This window comes from Poromitra crassiceps, assembly GCF_964638095.1.
Source record: "Poromitra crassiceps genome assembly, chromosome: 11".
NCBI lineage: Eukaryota > Metazoa > Chordata > Actinopteri > Beryciformes > Melamphaidae > Poromitra > Poromitra crassiceps.
The window spans coordinates 35,292,805-35,307,245 of NC_139643.1; the positions used below are offsets into that span (position 1 = coordinate 35,292,805).

General features: G+C 45.9%; 1 protein-coding gene across 1 annotated transcript in view; it reads right to left on the reverse strand.

The window, feature by feature from the left end:
- Positions 1–627: 627 nt before the first annotated feature.
- The window catches only part of galnt12 (UDP-N-acetyl-alpha-D-galactosamine:polypeptide N-acetylgalactosaminyltransferase 12), a gene marked incomplete at its 5' end in the record, with an annotated part of 18,643 nt that continues 4,829 nt past the window's right edge, over positions 628–14,441 (reverse strand). The window contains 5 exons of the mRNA XM_083645840.1: positions 628–4,755; positions 6,777–6,932; positions 9,208–9,321; positions 9,570–9,701; positions 12,405–12,581. Of these exons, the coding sequence (XP_083501966.1) occupies positions 4,618–4,755; positions 6,777–6,932; positions 9,208–9,321; positions 9,570–9,701; positions 12,405–12,581 (717 nt within the window). The 3' untranslated portion in view covers positions 628–4,617. The remainder of the gene's footprint in view (positions 4,756–6,776; positions 6,933–9,207; positions 9,322–9,569; positions 9,702–12,404; positions 12,582–14,441) is intronic.

A 14,441-nucleotide genomic window follows, 5' to 3' on the forward strand; every position in this document is an offset into this window, starting at 1 on the left:
CAATCAGATATGGTTGGAAAACTCACTGCCCACTTTTCCTCGTCCCCTTTCGCGTCACTCTCCGAGTCGCTCGCTTCACGTCTCCATGTAGGTCACATGTGGTGGTTGTTGACAGGCGGTCTCGCTCGGCGCGGCTGCAGATGAGTCACAGTCTAGGAGCAACGTGATAAACAGGATACAGTGCATAGTCAGATCAAAGGTGTTTTTAGGATTCAAATAAATACTTCACCCAAAAATGAAAATTGGGCATCTGTTGTGTCCATGTTGAGCAGAGCTTGAACTTGAAACGCTTAGTGAAGACTATAATAGTGGTGTGTAAATTAAGTTTTTTTATTGATTCCAATTGGATTATGTTGTAAAAGCTGTGATTTTATGGTCCTTTTAGTTGTTTTGGAGAAAGCTGACAGAGCTGCAATAGGTAACTCCCTGTGCGTTGTTGTGTGGCCACAAACCTCACAAGTGTTTTGACCGACATGACACACTGACATTTCCATTTTTGGCTGAACTATTCCTTTTTTAAATGATGCTCCCCATCAGTCTAGCCAGTGTTGATGAACATCTGAAAGACATTAAACCAAAGACTTTACAGAATACATGAATGTGGAAGTAAGGACAAACACAAATCAAAACATTACTTATGCTTTTAGTTTAGTTTGACTTTGAAATGACAACAGGTATAATAAACATGTGCATTGACATCAGATATAGTCCAGTCAATGGACCCAGCATATACTGTACAAAAATAGTTTTCCTTCATTTTCCTGATTACAATTTAAGGCCACTGGCGTTACTGACAGGACAGCATATAAACCCACCGGACACAGTGTCAAGTTCCAGCATATGATCTGTGAAACCACTTAGTTGCACAACTTGAATAATTGACATGTGATTTGTTAACAAACAGAAGATTCCCATGCTAGGGTTAAGGGGGGGGGGGGGGGTGGGCACAGCACTGTATAGTCCATTAGCACAGTTGTTCTCTACTGGTCTAGCCTCACGACCCAGATTTTTCCTTAGTCATTAAGTCGCGTCCCAATTCTCAGAATTGAGCCGAACTTTGTAGCTTCATTTAGCCCCCATTGCAAGACGCTAGCATGACATGTTGGTACCAATGGATGCCTTACGTCTTCTAATTTCATAATTATGGTACCAGTACCTTCACTCTGGCTTTAAAAATGAGCCCGCTACAGCCTCTGAAAGTCAGCAAAGTTGGCCGTGGACGCCAGCGTCCTCAAACTTTTTTCCCCTCATGCACACATCCGCGACCCACTCAAAACGGCCCCCGTAACCCACTTTTGGGTCCTGACCCACCAGTTGAGAAACACTGCATTAGCGGTTGGGTGGCAGCAAAAACCAGTCACTTAGCAGGTTGAGGTGTTCAATAGGCTGCACTAGTCACGCAGCATCTGGATCACCTGGGACATCACCACCATTTACAACTGGTCAATATAAAACCCTAGCTCCATGACCTATCAGAAATATATGATCCCCAACCGGCCATTATCACATTCACCGCATCAAATTAGCATACAATATAACGCCACAGTAAAAAAAAAAATTACTATGTAGGACATGCCTGGAATAACAGATGGCCACAGGCGACAATAAATACGCCTTTTTAATAAGAGGAGCATAGAATATTTATGCCGCGCTCTCAGGCAAAAGACGGAAACAGATGGAGATGAAAATCTGTTGTTTTTTAACTGGCCAATACATCCAGTATTAAGTATTAAGCACGGTAGTAAGAGGCCAGTTCTACCTGTTCTTTGCGAGGTAGAACTTTGAATGGACGTTCACCATCAAAGTTGCTTTCCTGTCGAAAAGTCTTAAATCAAAACAGGGACATGCGAGACTATGAGTCAACAGGATTGTCTAATCTGCCCGTTTCTCTTCAGTCCATTCTGCCTATTCTTACCGAGCACAATCACACAACACATAATGCCTCCAAAAGTCTCTGTGTAGCATTGCGATCTTTAATCCCAGGAGTTATGTCCACACCGTTATGGTTGGAACATAATGCGGTGCTTATCATCGTACTCCCAGTACTGCTATCTCATACTTCTCTTTTCCAATCCACTAAACATGTAGGATCCTGAATGTAGATGTGTGAAGTGATATATAGTCTGCTGCATGCCCTATGCTGCCCCGTGAGGTCCATACGCACATAACATGGTACTATGCTCCTGCACCAAAGTCACCCTGACAAATGATTGTAAATTATTATTGGAGAATAAAGACAAGTGATGCCGATTCTATTAAAGTCCCCACTGTGGCACTGGCCAAACCTTCCTTTCACCACTGCCATTCATTATACTGTGAGTATACATTCAAAATCAATACCAAAAATCAATCGTAGCGCAATGATCCAATAAAATCCATTTCCAACAGGGCCCATGAGGAGAGGCTTGGGGACAGACAGCCTGTGAAGGTTAATGATAGAGGGAGAGGTCACAAATTGCTCCATTCACTCTCCCCCAATCTCTCCTCTGCCGTCAAAAACGGTGATGACTTCCCTTCTCAACTCAAACAGGAAATCACTTCCAAAGCGCGCAAGTACACACAAGTGCTCAACTTCCTTTCTTATGTGCGAGACGGATACTCTGGCTGGCGTGGGAGATAACGCCCTCGCCCCCTTATCCAACCGCAGCGCACACACCTCAGCGACACAGAGGGAGAGGCGCTGATAAAAGAATTGGGGAGAGGAGCAGAGAACCAATCAGGCAGCCATCTGGCATCCCGGCACTCTGGAGGAATCAACAGCTGTCTACCCCGCCGCTGTGTGTCCCTCGGTCCCACGCCGTAGGTTGAGGGACGGCCACACGGTGACCACAACTCAGCCAAACGGAGGAGGTGGTCCACGCACGGCTGATTGTGACTAATGGGGCAGAGGTAGTGTGGACAAGTCAGTACAAACCACAAGGTGGAGACGAGAGTGAGATGCCCACACTCAAGAGGACACGCCTCCTTGTCTGTGCACAGTCTCAGCACAGGGGTGCGTAACGAGTGAACGGACACGATTCGAACGACTCTGAGTGCCTCGTTGTGTGACGTGTACGACGTACGTACAAGCATCGTGCATACATTCCAATTCATAGCACTGTTTTGAGTCATATCTAGATGTTTTTGCGACATCGGGTAAGGCACTTTGTACGGGCTCCAGAAAGATATGTTAAACAAGGAACAAGCATCCTATCCATAAGCTTACTGTACATCTGTTCCATTCCACGTTGATGCATTTTGTACTGAACAACAGCATAAAGTCAAGTGATAGGTTTCCACATCGTAATCACAAAAGTCAAGATTTCCATGTCAACTACAAAGCTATGATACAGTACAATACAGATGTTTAGCCTCATCTAAAAATACAGCATTTAAAATAAACATCATTGACACTAGATGAAGTAAATCACAAAATATGGCTATGATTTAGTCTTGTGAAGCTGCATAATCATTCTGCACCATACAAAAGCAATTAGCAAGTGACATGATACTGAATCTACAAGACATACTGTAATATTCCTTAGGTTTGCGTTACAAAATGACTAAAGTGATGTCAAAGCAGAGCAGAATAACATGAGACTGGCCTTTCTCCTGGCATCAGTAGTTAAGTGATTAGGTGTAAGAGGTACATAAGGTAGGTTGCATAATGCCTATGGCTTCTTCTAAGCCAATAGAATGTAAGAGGAGCCAAGCACTCAACATGTCCTGAAAAGGTTCTTATCAAAATACCTGAAGGATTGTCCCACTTTCACTTGACAAATAGAGAACACAGCGGTAGGAAAGCACCTGCAGAGAGGTGCGATGGCCCCCTCTACAGGATAAGACTGGAATATAATAAAATGCCTCTGATGTTTTTGCTGTGGACATCAAGGTAATGGCAGCCACCAGCCCATAAGTGGCGCTGGGTTTGTTGACAGAGGTAATAAATTACAAGTTGGTCTCAGTTAGATGGATAGGTGTGTGTGTGTATGTATGTGTGTGTGTGTTTCACTGTGAGAGAGACATGATATAGACACAAACTGTGTGTGTCTATTCATGTTGTGTGTGTAAACCAAGTAAGCCAAGTTCACCCCTTACCCAAACAATGCAGCAGTAGCGGAGTGGATATAGTAGCATTGGCCAATGAAAAACAAGCAAACTGCCAGCATGTACGATTGCACAGTTATCACTACTTCTCATACTACTGTATAAAAAAAACAAAATCAAATGACATCATGTAATTTGGAGTTGGCTCCCGTCTTCCCAGTAGCCTGGTAACCTGACCAATCTGCCAGCTTTATTCGCTCGGGCAGATTTTTCGCATTTGCGAATTGGTCTGGCGATGTCAGGCTAGTCTCCCAGGAGTTAGCAACAACAGCATTGGATCCCAAGAAGAAAAAATAATCATCCCATGTATATTTCAATTGCTCAGAATTAGTCATCATTATAAATGGTCCGATACATCCAGCGAGCACAAACAATGTGCAAAGGTTAATGCTAGGAAAGAAGCACAGAAGCGTCTTCCGTTCCTCTTCAGGGCAAGGCAAACAAATCAAAGCAATTCAATGCGACCATGTCCCTCCTCAGCACAAGGGCCCTGGCTGAAGAAAATACCGATACATCTTGGGCTTGATCCAATTACGTTCGCTCCTCAAAGAACCACTTCTGGTGGAGGCTGTCGGAGCAGGGTCGCAGGGCGGGGGCCGGCGTCCCGGTGTCCGTCTTGTCTACCGCCTCCACACACTTCTGGCTCATCACATGGTGCAGGCTCCCGTCCTGGAAACAGCAGGGTAGGTGAGTGTTTTTGTTTTTAATACATTCACCCGTTCACACAGACATTCATACAACCGATGGCGGCAAGCTACCACGCAGGGTGCTGGCACACCATCGGGAGCAATTTGGGGTTCCGTATCTTTCCCAAGGACACCTCGACATGCAGACTGGAGGAGGCGGGGATCAAACCGCCGACCTCTTTTATCCGACGCGACTAGTGGACGACCCGCTCTGCCTACTGAGCTACAGCCGCCACCCTCAAGAGCAGAGTTGGTAAGGCACCTCCAAGATATATTGCATACTTCCTTTCCTTTCAAAGTAATAAGTTCTATTACGACATTTATTTCTGTGGAGAGTATTTACGATAGAGAAATACACAAATAATATAATAGTACTAAAACACAATAATATAAAGTCATATTAAATGCTGGTATATACTGTCATTTCACAATCACTCAATTGACACTTGCCAACTCTCTTGTCAGTCATGGTGTGGTCATCCATCAATTTAGTAATGTAAGGGTCACATATTTTAATCCAAAGTGGAAATGAGCCTGTTTTCCAGCCTGACTTATTGATAAAAATATTATGCCTCAGAAATTAACTGTATTGTTAAAATTATGTTTATAATAAATAATACAATTTGTATTTAAGTGATATCACTTACGACTCCAATTTAGCCCACTGTCACTATCTGCATAATACACTGTGGGGAACGTTGCATTTTCGCTGTGCTGTGTTTCTTGCTTGCTACGGTGTATTGTGAGTACTGACAGGAGGCCTGGGGCCAGTTAATAAACAAATATTAATATACATTTTTCTGTAGCGGACTGTGGGTTTTTGGGTCGTCAGCCAGAGTTTAGTCTGACAAATTGTGCGCACACTATCGTTAGTGGTTAATGGTTAATTTAGTTAAGTAGATATACGTGCCTGAGTGGTGAGCAGGTGGCTATATTTGACAATTTAACAGGACCTCAGTCAAACTTGAACGTTTGTTTTCATTGTGAATGAGAAAATGGTCGGGGGGCCACTCTGCACCCTATCACATCACGGGTCGCATCTGGCCCCCGGGCCGCAAGTTGAGTATGACTGCTGTAGCTCTTCTATCCACATGAGAGCAGAGGTGAGTGGAAGGATCAATAGCAGCCCATCAATGGAGAGGAAAAGCATGGTGGACCTTGATGGATGTGCTCCCATGCAGCAGTCAGTATTGTTGGTAGGTACACACGGCTTGTAAAGGACCAGCATCACAAACCAGCCAAACCCATGTGTTTGAATGGAGATATTTCACCCTGATTGCTCTCCATCTCTCCACCCATTTACACCTTTAATTACCCTTCTCTCGCTACATTATCACTCCCCTTTGCCTCCATTGTCCCTTTCACCTCTCCTCTGCTCCCCCCCCCCTCTTGTTATAGCTATTCTCTCGTCCTCTGTCCCATTTACATTTAGATAGCGTGCTTTGGTGCGGTGCGTCTACACTGAACACATGTTAAACAACTCCCACCAATGCATAGTGAATACACTGTGATGGATGGGTTTAGCTCTCCACACCTGTGGAGCAGCTAAGCGATGGCTAGAGGAGACTGTGACAGTGGGGCACGCGGGGAAAAGAGACAGAAAAGCGCAGGGGCAGAAGGAGCACGCGGCTGTGTGAGAGAAGTGGGTTGGGAGCACACTGTGAAGACCCAGTGCCGGTTCATGGGATAAAGTCTAAGTAATGCGGAGAGGTGAACGAGAAGTCAGAGAGAATTCAAAAGTGGTGTTTGGACCCCGACTGAGTCCGATCTCAAGTCCGCAGGGTTTTTCTGGCTCCTTCAAAACATCCAACTCAGACTGCTCCTTCCCTCCTTCGGTTTCACAGCCGCGCTGCTCCTGCCCGCCTCATCGCTCCCATCACCTCTCCTTCACCCTCTCCGCTCAGAAATGGCTTTGACAGCTTCACTGAAAACACAAACGCACGCACGCACATGCACGCACATGCACGCACACGCACACGCACACGCACACACACACACACACACCTGTCGGAGGACAAATTTCTGGTCCGCTGGTAGGGGTTGCCCTCGTTTTCGACACAGCTGCACGGTCAGGTAGGTGGAGATGTTGTCGCCCACCAGGCACCCGGCAGGCTCCCTCGTGTTGTAGCGGACCTCGCCGTCCATGGAGTACTCAAAGAACTGTGGAAAGAGAGGCACTTAGACGCGTTTCCATCCAAACGTGTTTAATATGCAAACTGTGTTCAAATTAAAAAGGCTGAACAGAAACGGCAATTTCCAATTTATTTTTCCTTCAATAATCGCACACAAAACTTTTAATGCTAGCTTGAGGCAGAAACGTTTCTGATGTACAGTAGAAACGTCTACGTTCTTGGAGCTCATTTTCTTCCCTTCAATTCCGCTGATGGAAATGATTTGCATTTCATTTACCGGTATGCAACGTTTAAAAAGTTCATTCATAACAGCTGGATGGAATGTCAGGGAATCTGAACATGCAGCAAAAGGACACAGAAAGAAAAGCAGTCAAATGGAGCAAAGTGTAGTGAGAGACGGCTCGTGTGTGAGTGAACGCGTGCGTCGCCACTGTATGAATGAGAGGGTGATATTTGATAGTGAGAAGAACGTATGTGATTGCAGCATGCAGTGCACTGCACTCCCACATGGCAGGCGACCCAAGGCACCGCAGGGCCCAGTTTCAGTGGAGACGACGTGAGTGTGAGTCCACAGAGAGCTGCTGAAATAACAATGTTCAATCTCCCCGTTTGCCGGATCACTGTCAACCGCCGAGGATAAAGACATTGGAAAAGACACTCCTGCAGAGACACTCAACGCGTATCATTTTCAACCTGGGATATGCGAGTCAGTCCACTATTCCAAGTTTTCTCGCACTAGATTTACAAACTATTGTGGTCCACTGCCAACTACTGTGTGTCTGATTCTACCCTTACTTTGATATATACAATGAATACAATACATTTTCATTTATTTTTCTTTGAAATGACAACTCAAAGACAATCCCATGAGTCTCTAGTGTGGACTCGGGGCCCGGCCTCAATTATAAAGCCCACGCCATAAAGTCCCCCCGAAATCCTAAGTGCCACTTCCCATGATGTCCCCAATGACGACGGCTCAGCCCGAGCTGTGAAACGAGTGCGAGGTCCATCTTTATCTCCCTAATGTGTCGGTGTCGGGCTCCAGTACTGAACGGGTCATGGCCAGTTAGCAGCGCTGGCTGGGGCAGAGTCTTTTGTTTAGACGCTCCTTATCAGAGAAGAGAGCAGTGGTTCGATGCTAGGGGCCCTCTGTAGTGACCTCGTTGAGAAGAGAGCGGCGGTTCGATGCTAAGGGCCCTCTGTAGTGACCTTGTTGAGACTACAGGGGGAGTCAGGGCAGTGATTTATCACCATGATTAATGCCGTTTTATGGAAATGGAAAAGCGGGAGCGATGCAGGAAAGGAGTAAGGAGGGGGGGGTGAGGTGTCTGTCTGAGTTTGATATAATATGAGACAGTAGAGAAGGAGGCAGCGAGGGAGGGAAGGGGGGAGGGAGGGAGTAGGGAAGGAGGACAGGAGTAAGAAAGGTGACCGAGTAAAGATGAATAGAAAAGAAAGGGAAGAGATCAGGAGACAGCTGAGGAGAGAGGGAGAGAAGGGCAGAGAGATCGGGACAAAGGAAAGAGGTAACAAGAGTAGAGATGGGGGGATAGAAGAAGCTAACAAAAAGAAGAAGTAGGTTACTGGATGAGACTAGTGTGTAGAAGACGTTTCTCTGAGGACAGTGCGTCAGGGAGTGCGTGCATCCTACCACTGCTGCATCACAGCATCATGGCAGTACTACAGGGGCTTCTCACAGCTGGAGAAGCCTTCAGCTAATCAACCATTTCCAATTCACACATATCTTGGGGGCGCAATTCCAGGTCATTGAAGACAAAAGGACAGCGATGATTTTGGTAAAATTGCAATTCAAAATCAACACAAACGTCAATGAAGCCTGTATGAAGTAGACTAATAAAAACGAAGCAAAAACAAAAAGTAGTCTGGGTTTAGCCCATTTTCAAATGAGCAACGAGTGACATAGTGCATGAACGTGTTTGTTTTTGGCGGAGTGGAAACTCACCAGCAAAACCAAAACAGGGTGTGCTCAAGTTTCATCAAGTTACAAAGACTTTTAATGCCAGTCAGAATGGAATAGGAGAACATATGGGTCAGCATGACTGAGCTGATTACTCACCAGAAAAACAGTACACCAAGAAACCACAACGTTCCCCAAAAAACTGTGTTCAACACAGTCGAGGCCTTGAGGTTAGATAATAATATCTTGAGACATTTTAAGACTTTTTTCCAGGACCTGCTGCAGACAGACAACCTGATACAATTCTTTTAGGCAGGGTTGGAGTATCACCCAGAAGGCCCAGCCCAGCTCTTCCATAGCAAGGGGAAAGACTGAAGATCAGTACCTGGTTCTGGCCCATGCCGTGACAGGGGTAGAGGATGACCCTTTGGCCCACCACCATGTGTTCATCTGTGGGGTTGTAGTCAAAACAGTAGTTTTGCCTTCCCCGGTTCTTCAGCTATAACAAATAGAAAATAATTGCAACAATCACAATACCTATTTTGAAGCAGCAGGAAAACACAGAAGCATATTATAGTGAATGGGGCGGGGGGGAAAACGTGTGTTACAGAAATATCAAAGTTGAAATGTTTCACTTTTTCATGAGCAGGGCGCCTCTTCGTGGCACCATTCAACTTCTGTGTGAGAATCGGGTCATATTAATATTGAGCATCTACAGTAGTTTCAGGTTGAAGATCACAGACTCACCATTCCAAACATGCCCGGCCGGTCCTCTGGGACGTGGATATCGGGGTAGACATTTTCTAAATACCAATTGAAGTTCTGACAGCCCAGCTTCTGCCTAAGCTTCCTCCGCTCCGTCACGTCTCCATACGCCTCCTGGAAACAAAGCCCACAAAGTTTAGTTCCACTCCATTGTTTTAGTTCCGCCTTACTGCCTTTATCCTGCTGAAATTCAACATAATATCAGGATACAATATAAGAGTTGCTGCTATATGGACATTATAACATCAGGGGCTTTCACAGCATGCCTCTGTGCTGAAATGGTATACAATAGCACCATCTATAGTCCTCCCACAACTCTACACAATCGCACCACACTCATAAGAGTAATAACTGCAGACTCAGCAGGCCTCCATCTCAATTGTAAACACTGGAAACAGATGGCTGCCCGCTGCTACGTCCTGCTGCGAGAGGATGCAGAAGATGTGACACACGCATGCACTTCATTTCCTCTCCACCAGGGTTCATGAGAGTGACGGGGAGGGGAGGGGAGGGCAAAGAAGTCTGGCTGCTGGAGACGTATTATTTGTCGGTGAACATCTGCTTCCTCCACCTCCTGGTGGAGGAAGGGTTTGGCAGCGCTGCAGGATGATGGATGGCGAGGTTGCACCTGAACGCAGCTCTAATTGGCCATTCATCAATGCATTTGGTTAAGAGAAGGAATCCCTCGCCAAATAGGTTGAATAAATAAATAAATACAAATAAATACCAAAGGAGGTCGTCACTGGGAGGGGACTAGAGGTCAACAGGGTTCCAGTAAGGGCCAATACATGAGGCCAAAGGGGCAAATTAGGGAGCAGTAAAGGTGCTGGTGACGAGCCCATAGAAGAGCTAATGTAAGTATAGTGATCACTCATAAGGTGCTGGTGACGAGCCCATAGAAGAGCTAATGTAAGTATAGTGATCACTCATAAGGTGCTGGTGACGAGCCCATAGAAGAGCTAATGTAAGTATAGTGATCACTCATAAGGTGCTGGTGACGAGCCCATAGAAGAGCTAATGTAAGTATAGTGATCACTCATAAGGTGCTGGTGACGAGCCCATAGAAGAGCTAATGTAAGTATAGTGATCACTCATAAGGTGCTGGTGACGAGCCCATAGAAGAGCTAATGTAAGTATAGTGATCACTCATAAGGTGCTGGTGACGAGCCCATAGAAGAGCTAATGTAAGTATAGTGATCACTCATAAGGTGCTGGTGACGAGCCCATAGAAGAGCTAATGTAAGTATAGTGATCACTCATAAGGTGCTGGTGACGAGCCCATAGAAGAGCTAATGTAAGTATAGTGATCACTCATAAGGTGCTGGTGACGAGCCCATAGAAGAGCTAATGTAAGTATAGTGATCACTCATAAGGGGACACTGAAAAATAGTTTGGGCCTCTGAGGCCAATGAGGTGCCACGACCAGGCCAGAGTGGTGCTAATAAGGGACCAGTCAAGTGACAGTGGGAAAACAAGAGAAGCAAGCTTGTGTATGGGTTGTATTGGATCAACTCAAGTCTCTAGATTGGAAAGGCTTGGATAGGTGTTGAACCCAAGCCATGATAAAGGTGGAGGTGTAGCGTAGTCGACGCTAAATATACATTTTTCCAGAGACGCATGTGACTGTTTGAGCAAATCCATATGAGAGGAAGTGGACAGAGCCTGCATGTACCTTGTGTGTGTCAGAGGAAGTGGACAGAGCCTGCATGTACCTTGTGTGTGTCAGAGGAAGTGGACAGAGCCTGCATGTACCTTGTGTGTGTCTGACCGTCTGTAGCTGTTGACTGTCAACTGAAACTTGTCTTGTACATTGTACTTTGTGAACATCTGAGAGGCGCGCAGTGTTCACTGAGAGAAGACTTGAATGTTGTACACCACCAACAACAACAACAACAACAACAACACATAAAACTTAATTTAATTACCAGCTACAACAGCATGTTGCTGGTATTGTTTTCATTTGTGTGTGTGTGTGTGTGTGTGTGTGTGTGTGTGTGTGTGTGTGTGTGTGTGTGTGTGTGTGCACTGTGCATGTGTCTCTGCTGTCTGAGACAGGACACCAGAGCTTGTGTGGAAGCTGGGGTGTATTGGTTGGGTTTGTCCCTGCGGCTTGGCAGGGCGACCTCCTCTCAGGGAGATGAGCGCCACCTGATCTGAGCTTCTCCTCTTAACTACACTGTTCCACCCTGGCACAGCCCCTCCCACACTCATGACACACACACACACACACACAAAAGCAGGGCACCCCGTGGTGGCACGCTTCTCACCACCATGTCAAGAACATGGTGGCCCGGGTGACACCGGTTGGCACCGGGTGACACGGAAAGCTGGTAATCATACACCTCGTCACACGTCACCTTGGGTGTCTGCCGCTCATGTATCACATGTGTCACTCAATCAGGGGAGCACTTACACTGCAGCGGGGAGCACAGCGTGTGTGAAGTTTGCGCGGTGTGCGTGACAGAGAGAGCGAGAGAGAGAGAGTAAGTACGTGTGACAGAGAGAGAGTGCACGTGTGTGTACACATGCAATGTTGTGTAAGAGAGAGTGTGTTCACTGTTCAGTGGCGAACAATCAATTGGGCCAATTTTGTGGAAGTGTACTGCACTCAAAATACACTGCCTTCACAATCCTCCACACAGGAAACACTGCCTTCACAATCCTCCACACAGGAAACACATCATTCGATCACTCCACAGATGATGAATGCTATTGATTATGTTGGAATGGCTGCTCAACCAATGCTTTTGCATGCACTTGATGTACCCCAAATGTCACTCATATAGACAACTACACACTGCAGCCCTGCAGACTCACCAGGCGTGCGTGGGGGTTACGGTGGTAGTACAGCTCTTTGTATTGGTCCATCCAGACCTCGGCGGCCCGCACGCTGTTGGCCAGGGCCTTGCTCCGCGAGTAGGGGGCCTTCTTCGGGAAGACGTGGCCCACGTGGGAGCAGGGGTGGATCTCCAGGCTGCCCCCACACTGCCAGATCTGAAGGACGACAACAACACCACCACCACGAGGATCTGGTTAGCCTGTCAGCCATGATTCAATCAGGCAACACAATGCACGGCCTTGTAGTGGAGGGGACTGCAAATAGAAAAAGCTTGTGTTGTCGTTTGAGGGACACATTTTCGGTTTCTTCCCTCTGGCAAATTGCGGTTATTGGAGAAAAGGGATGTTCAAATTCTTCACTGTAATTAAAGTATTAAGGTCCTTGGCTTGTTGCTGCTGGTCGTAATTCTTTCAGCATGATTTTGATAGTGAGTGAACAGGTTATTCCACTGTGATTCTTGGTAAATATTTGCCAGAAGATCAGACGGCCTTGTTAGTACTGTGTGTAGTGCATTGTGTTAGTACTGTGTGTAGTGCATTGTGTTAGTACTGTGTGTAGTGCATTGTGTTAGTACTGTGTGTAGTGCATTGTGTTAGTACTGTGTGTAGTGCATTGTGTTAGTACTGTGTGTAGTGCATTGTGTTAGTACTGTGTGTAGTGCATTGTGTTAGTACTGTGTGTAGTGCATTGTGTTAGTACTGTGTGTAGTGCATTGTGTTAGTACTGTGTGTAGTGCATTGTGTTAGTACTGTGTGTAGTGCATTGTGTTAGTACTGTGTGTAGTGCATTGTGTTAGTACTGTGTGTAGTGCATTGTGTTAGTACTGTGTGTAGTGCATTGTGTTAGTACTGTGTGTAGTGCATTGTGTTAGTACTGTGTGTAGTGCATTGTGGCTTGGTGTGTGAATGGCTGTGCACATTTTACATCAACATGGAGGCCATCAGTCTCACACCTCTAAAAGCTTCACAGGGAAAGGACAGTGTGTCAGAGAGGTGCTTGGATAAACACAATTCAGCCTTTACATAAGCACAAACACATATGTGACAAGGACTGGTATTTTGCTCCCCAAGTAGGCCACGGCAGATTATTATGAAACTGCCGATTGTAAGATTTCAAATGATGTGTTATGTTAATTAAAACTGGATACTATAAGTGGTGTCAACTGTGATGTCACTCAGGCAGTTGTGACGTCATCAGTGATGTCACTCGAGGTGGGTGGGCGGTGTCTGTCTGTCTGTCGGTCACGATTTTGGGAGATATTAGCTAATTGCTGCATACAAGCAAGTGATAGCCAGAGATCTGTGACTCTTGTCTACCAGAGCTGGTACTGCTAGTCCAGATGATACTGTTTTGTTCAGAGGCACTGGCTGACAGTTTGGTCCAGTTAGATCTGAAATACGTTTGATCATTTTATGGATTTTACCTGTTCGACAAAGGTAAATCAAAAGAGAGAACACAGCCAAGCACACAAACCTCATTCAATCACTTCTATAGTAACTTGCACCATAATGCACCGTTACACACGGCAGCATAAAGACAGAGAGCGAGCGATTCAATCCTTTCTATAGCCTCATACAAATAGGCTACCGTTTCTAGAATGATTCAGTCATTTCTATCATCATTGCAGCTAAACTGTTTTAAGAATAGGCTAAGGCCTTGGCCACACTGATCCGTGGTGTCTGTCCGTATGCGTTCATTTCTCTGTTCACTTCCATTCATTTTCAATGACAGCTGTCCGACTGTCCGTGGAGCACTCAGAAGCGTACGTATCCAGAAAATTTGCATACGTTTTGATGGACAGAAAGTTGAAGAGGGATGAACTTTTTCTGGATGGACGTATCGGATGGTCGGATAGTCACTGTCCGTTTAGCCAATCAGAGTCGAGGTCTCGAGAGGAGGCGTTCCGAGATTTGTTTCAACTTTTCAAAGAAGATGGCGGCCGAGGCAATGAAGGAGGCTATAATTAATGCTGTGTACACCATCCCGCTGTTGTACAACGTGATAGTCAGTGTCAC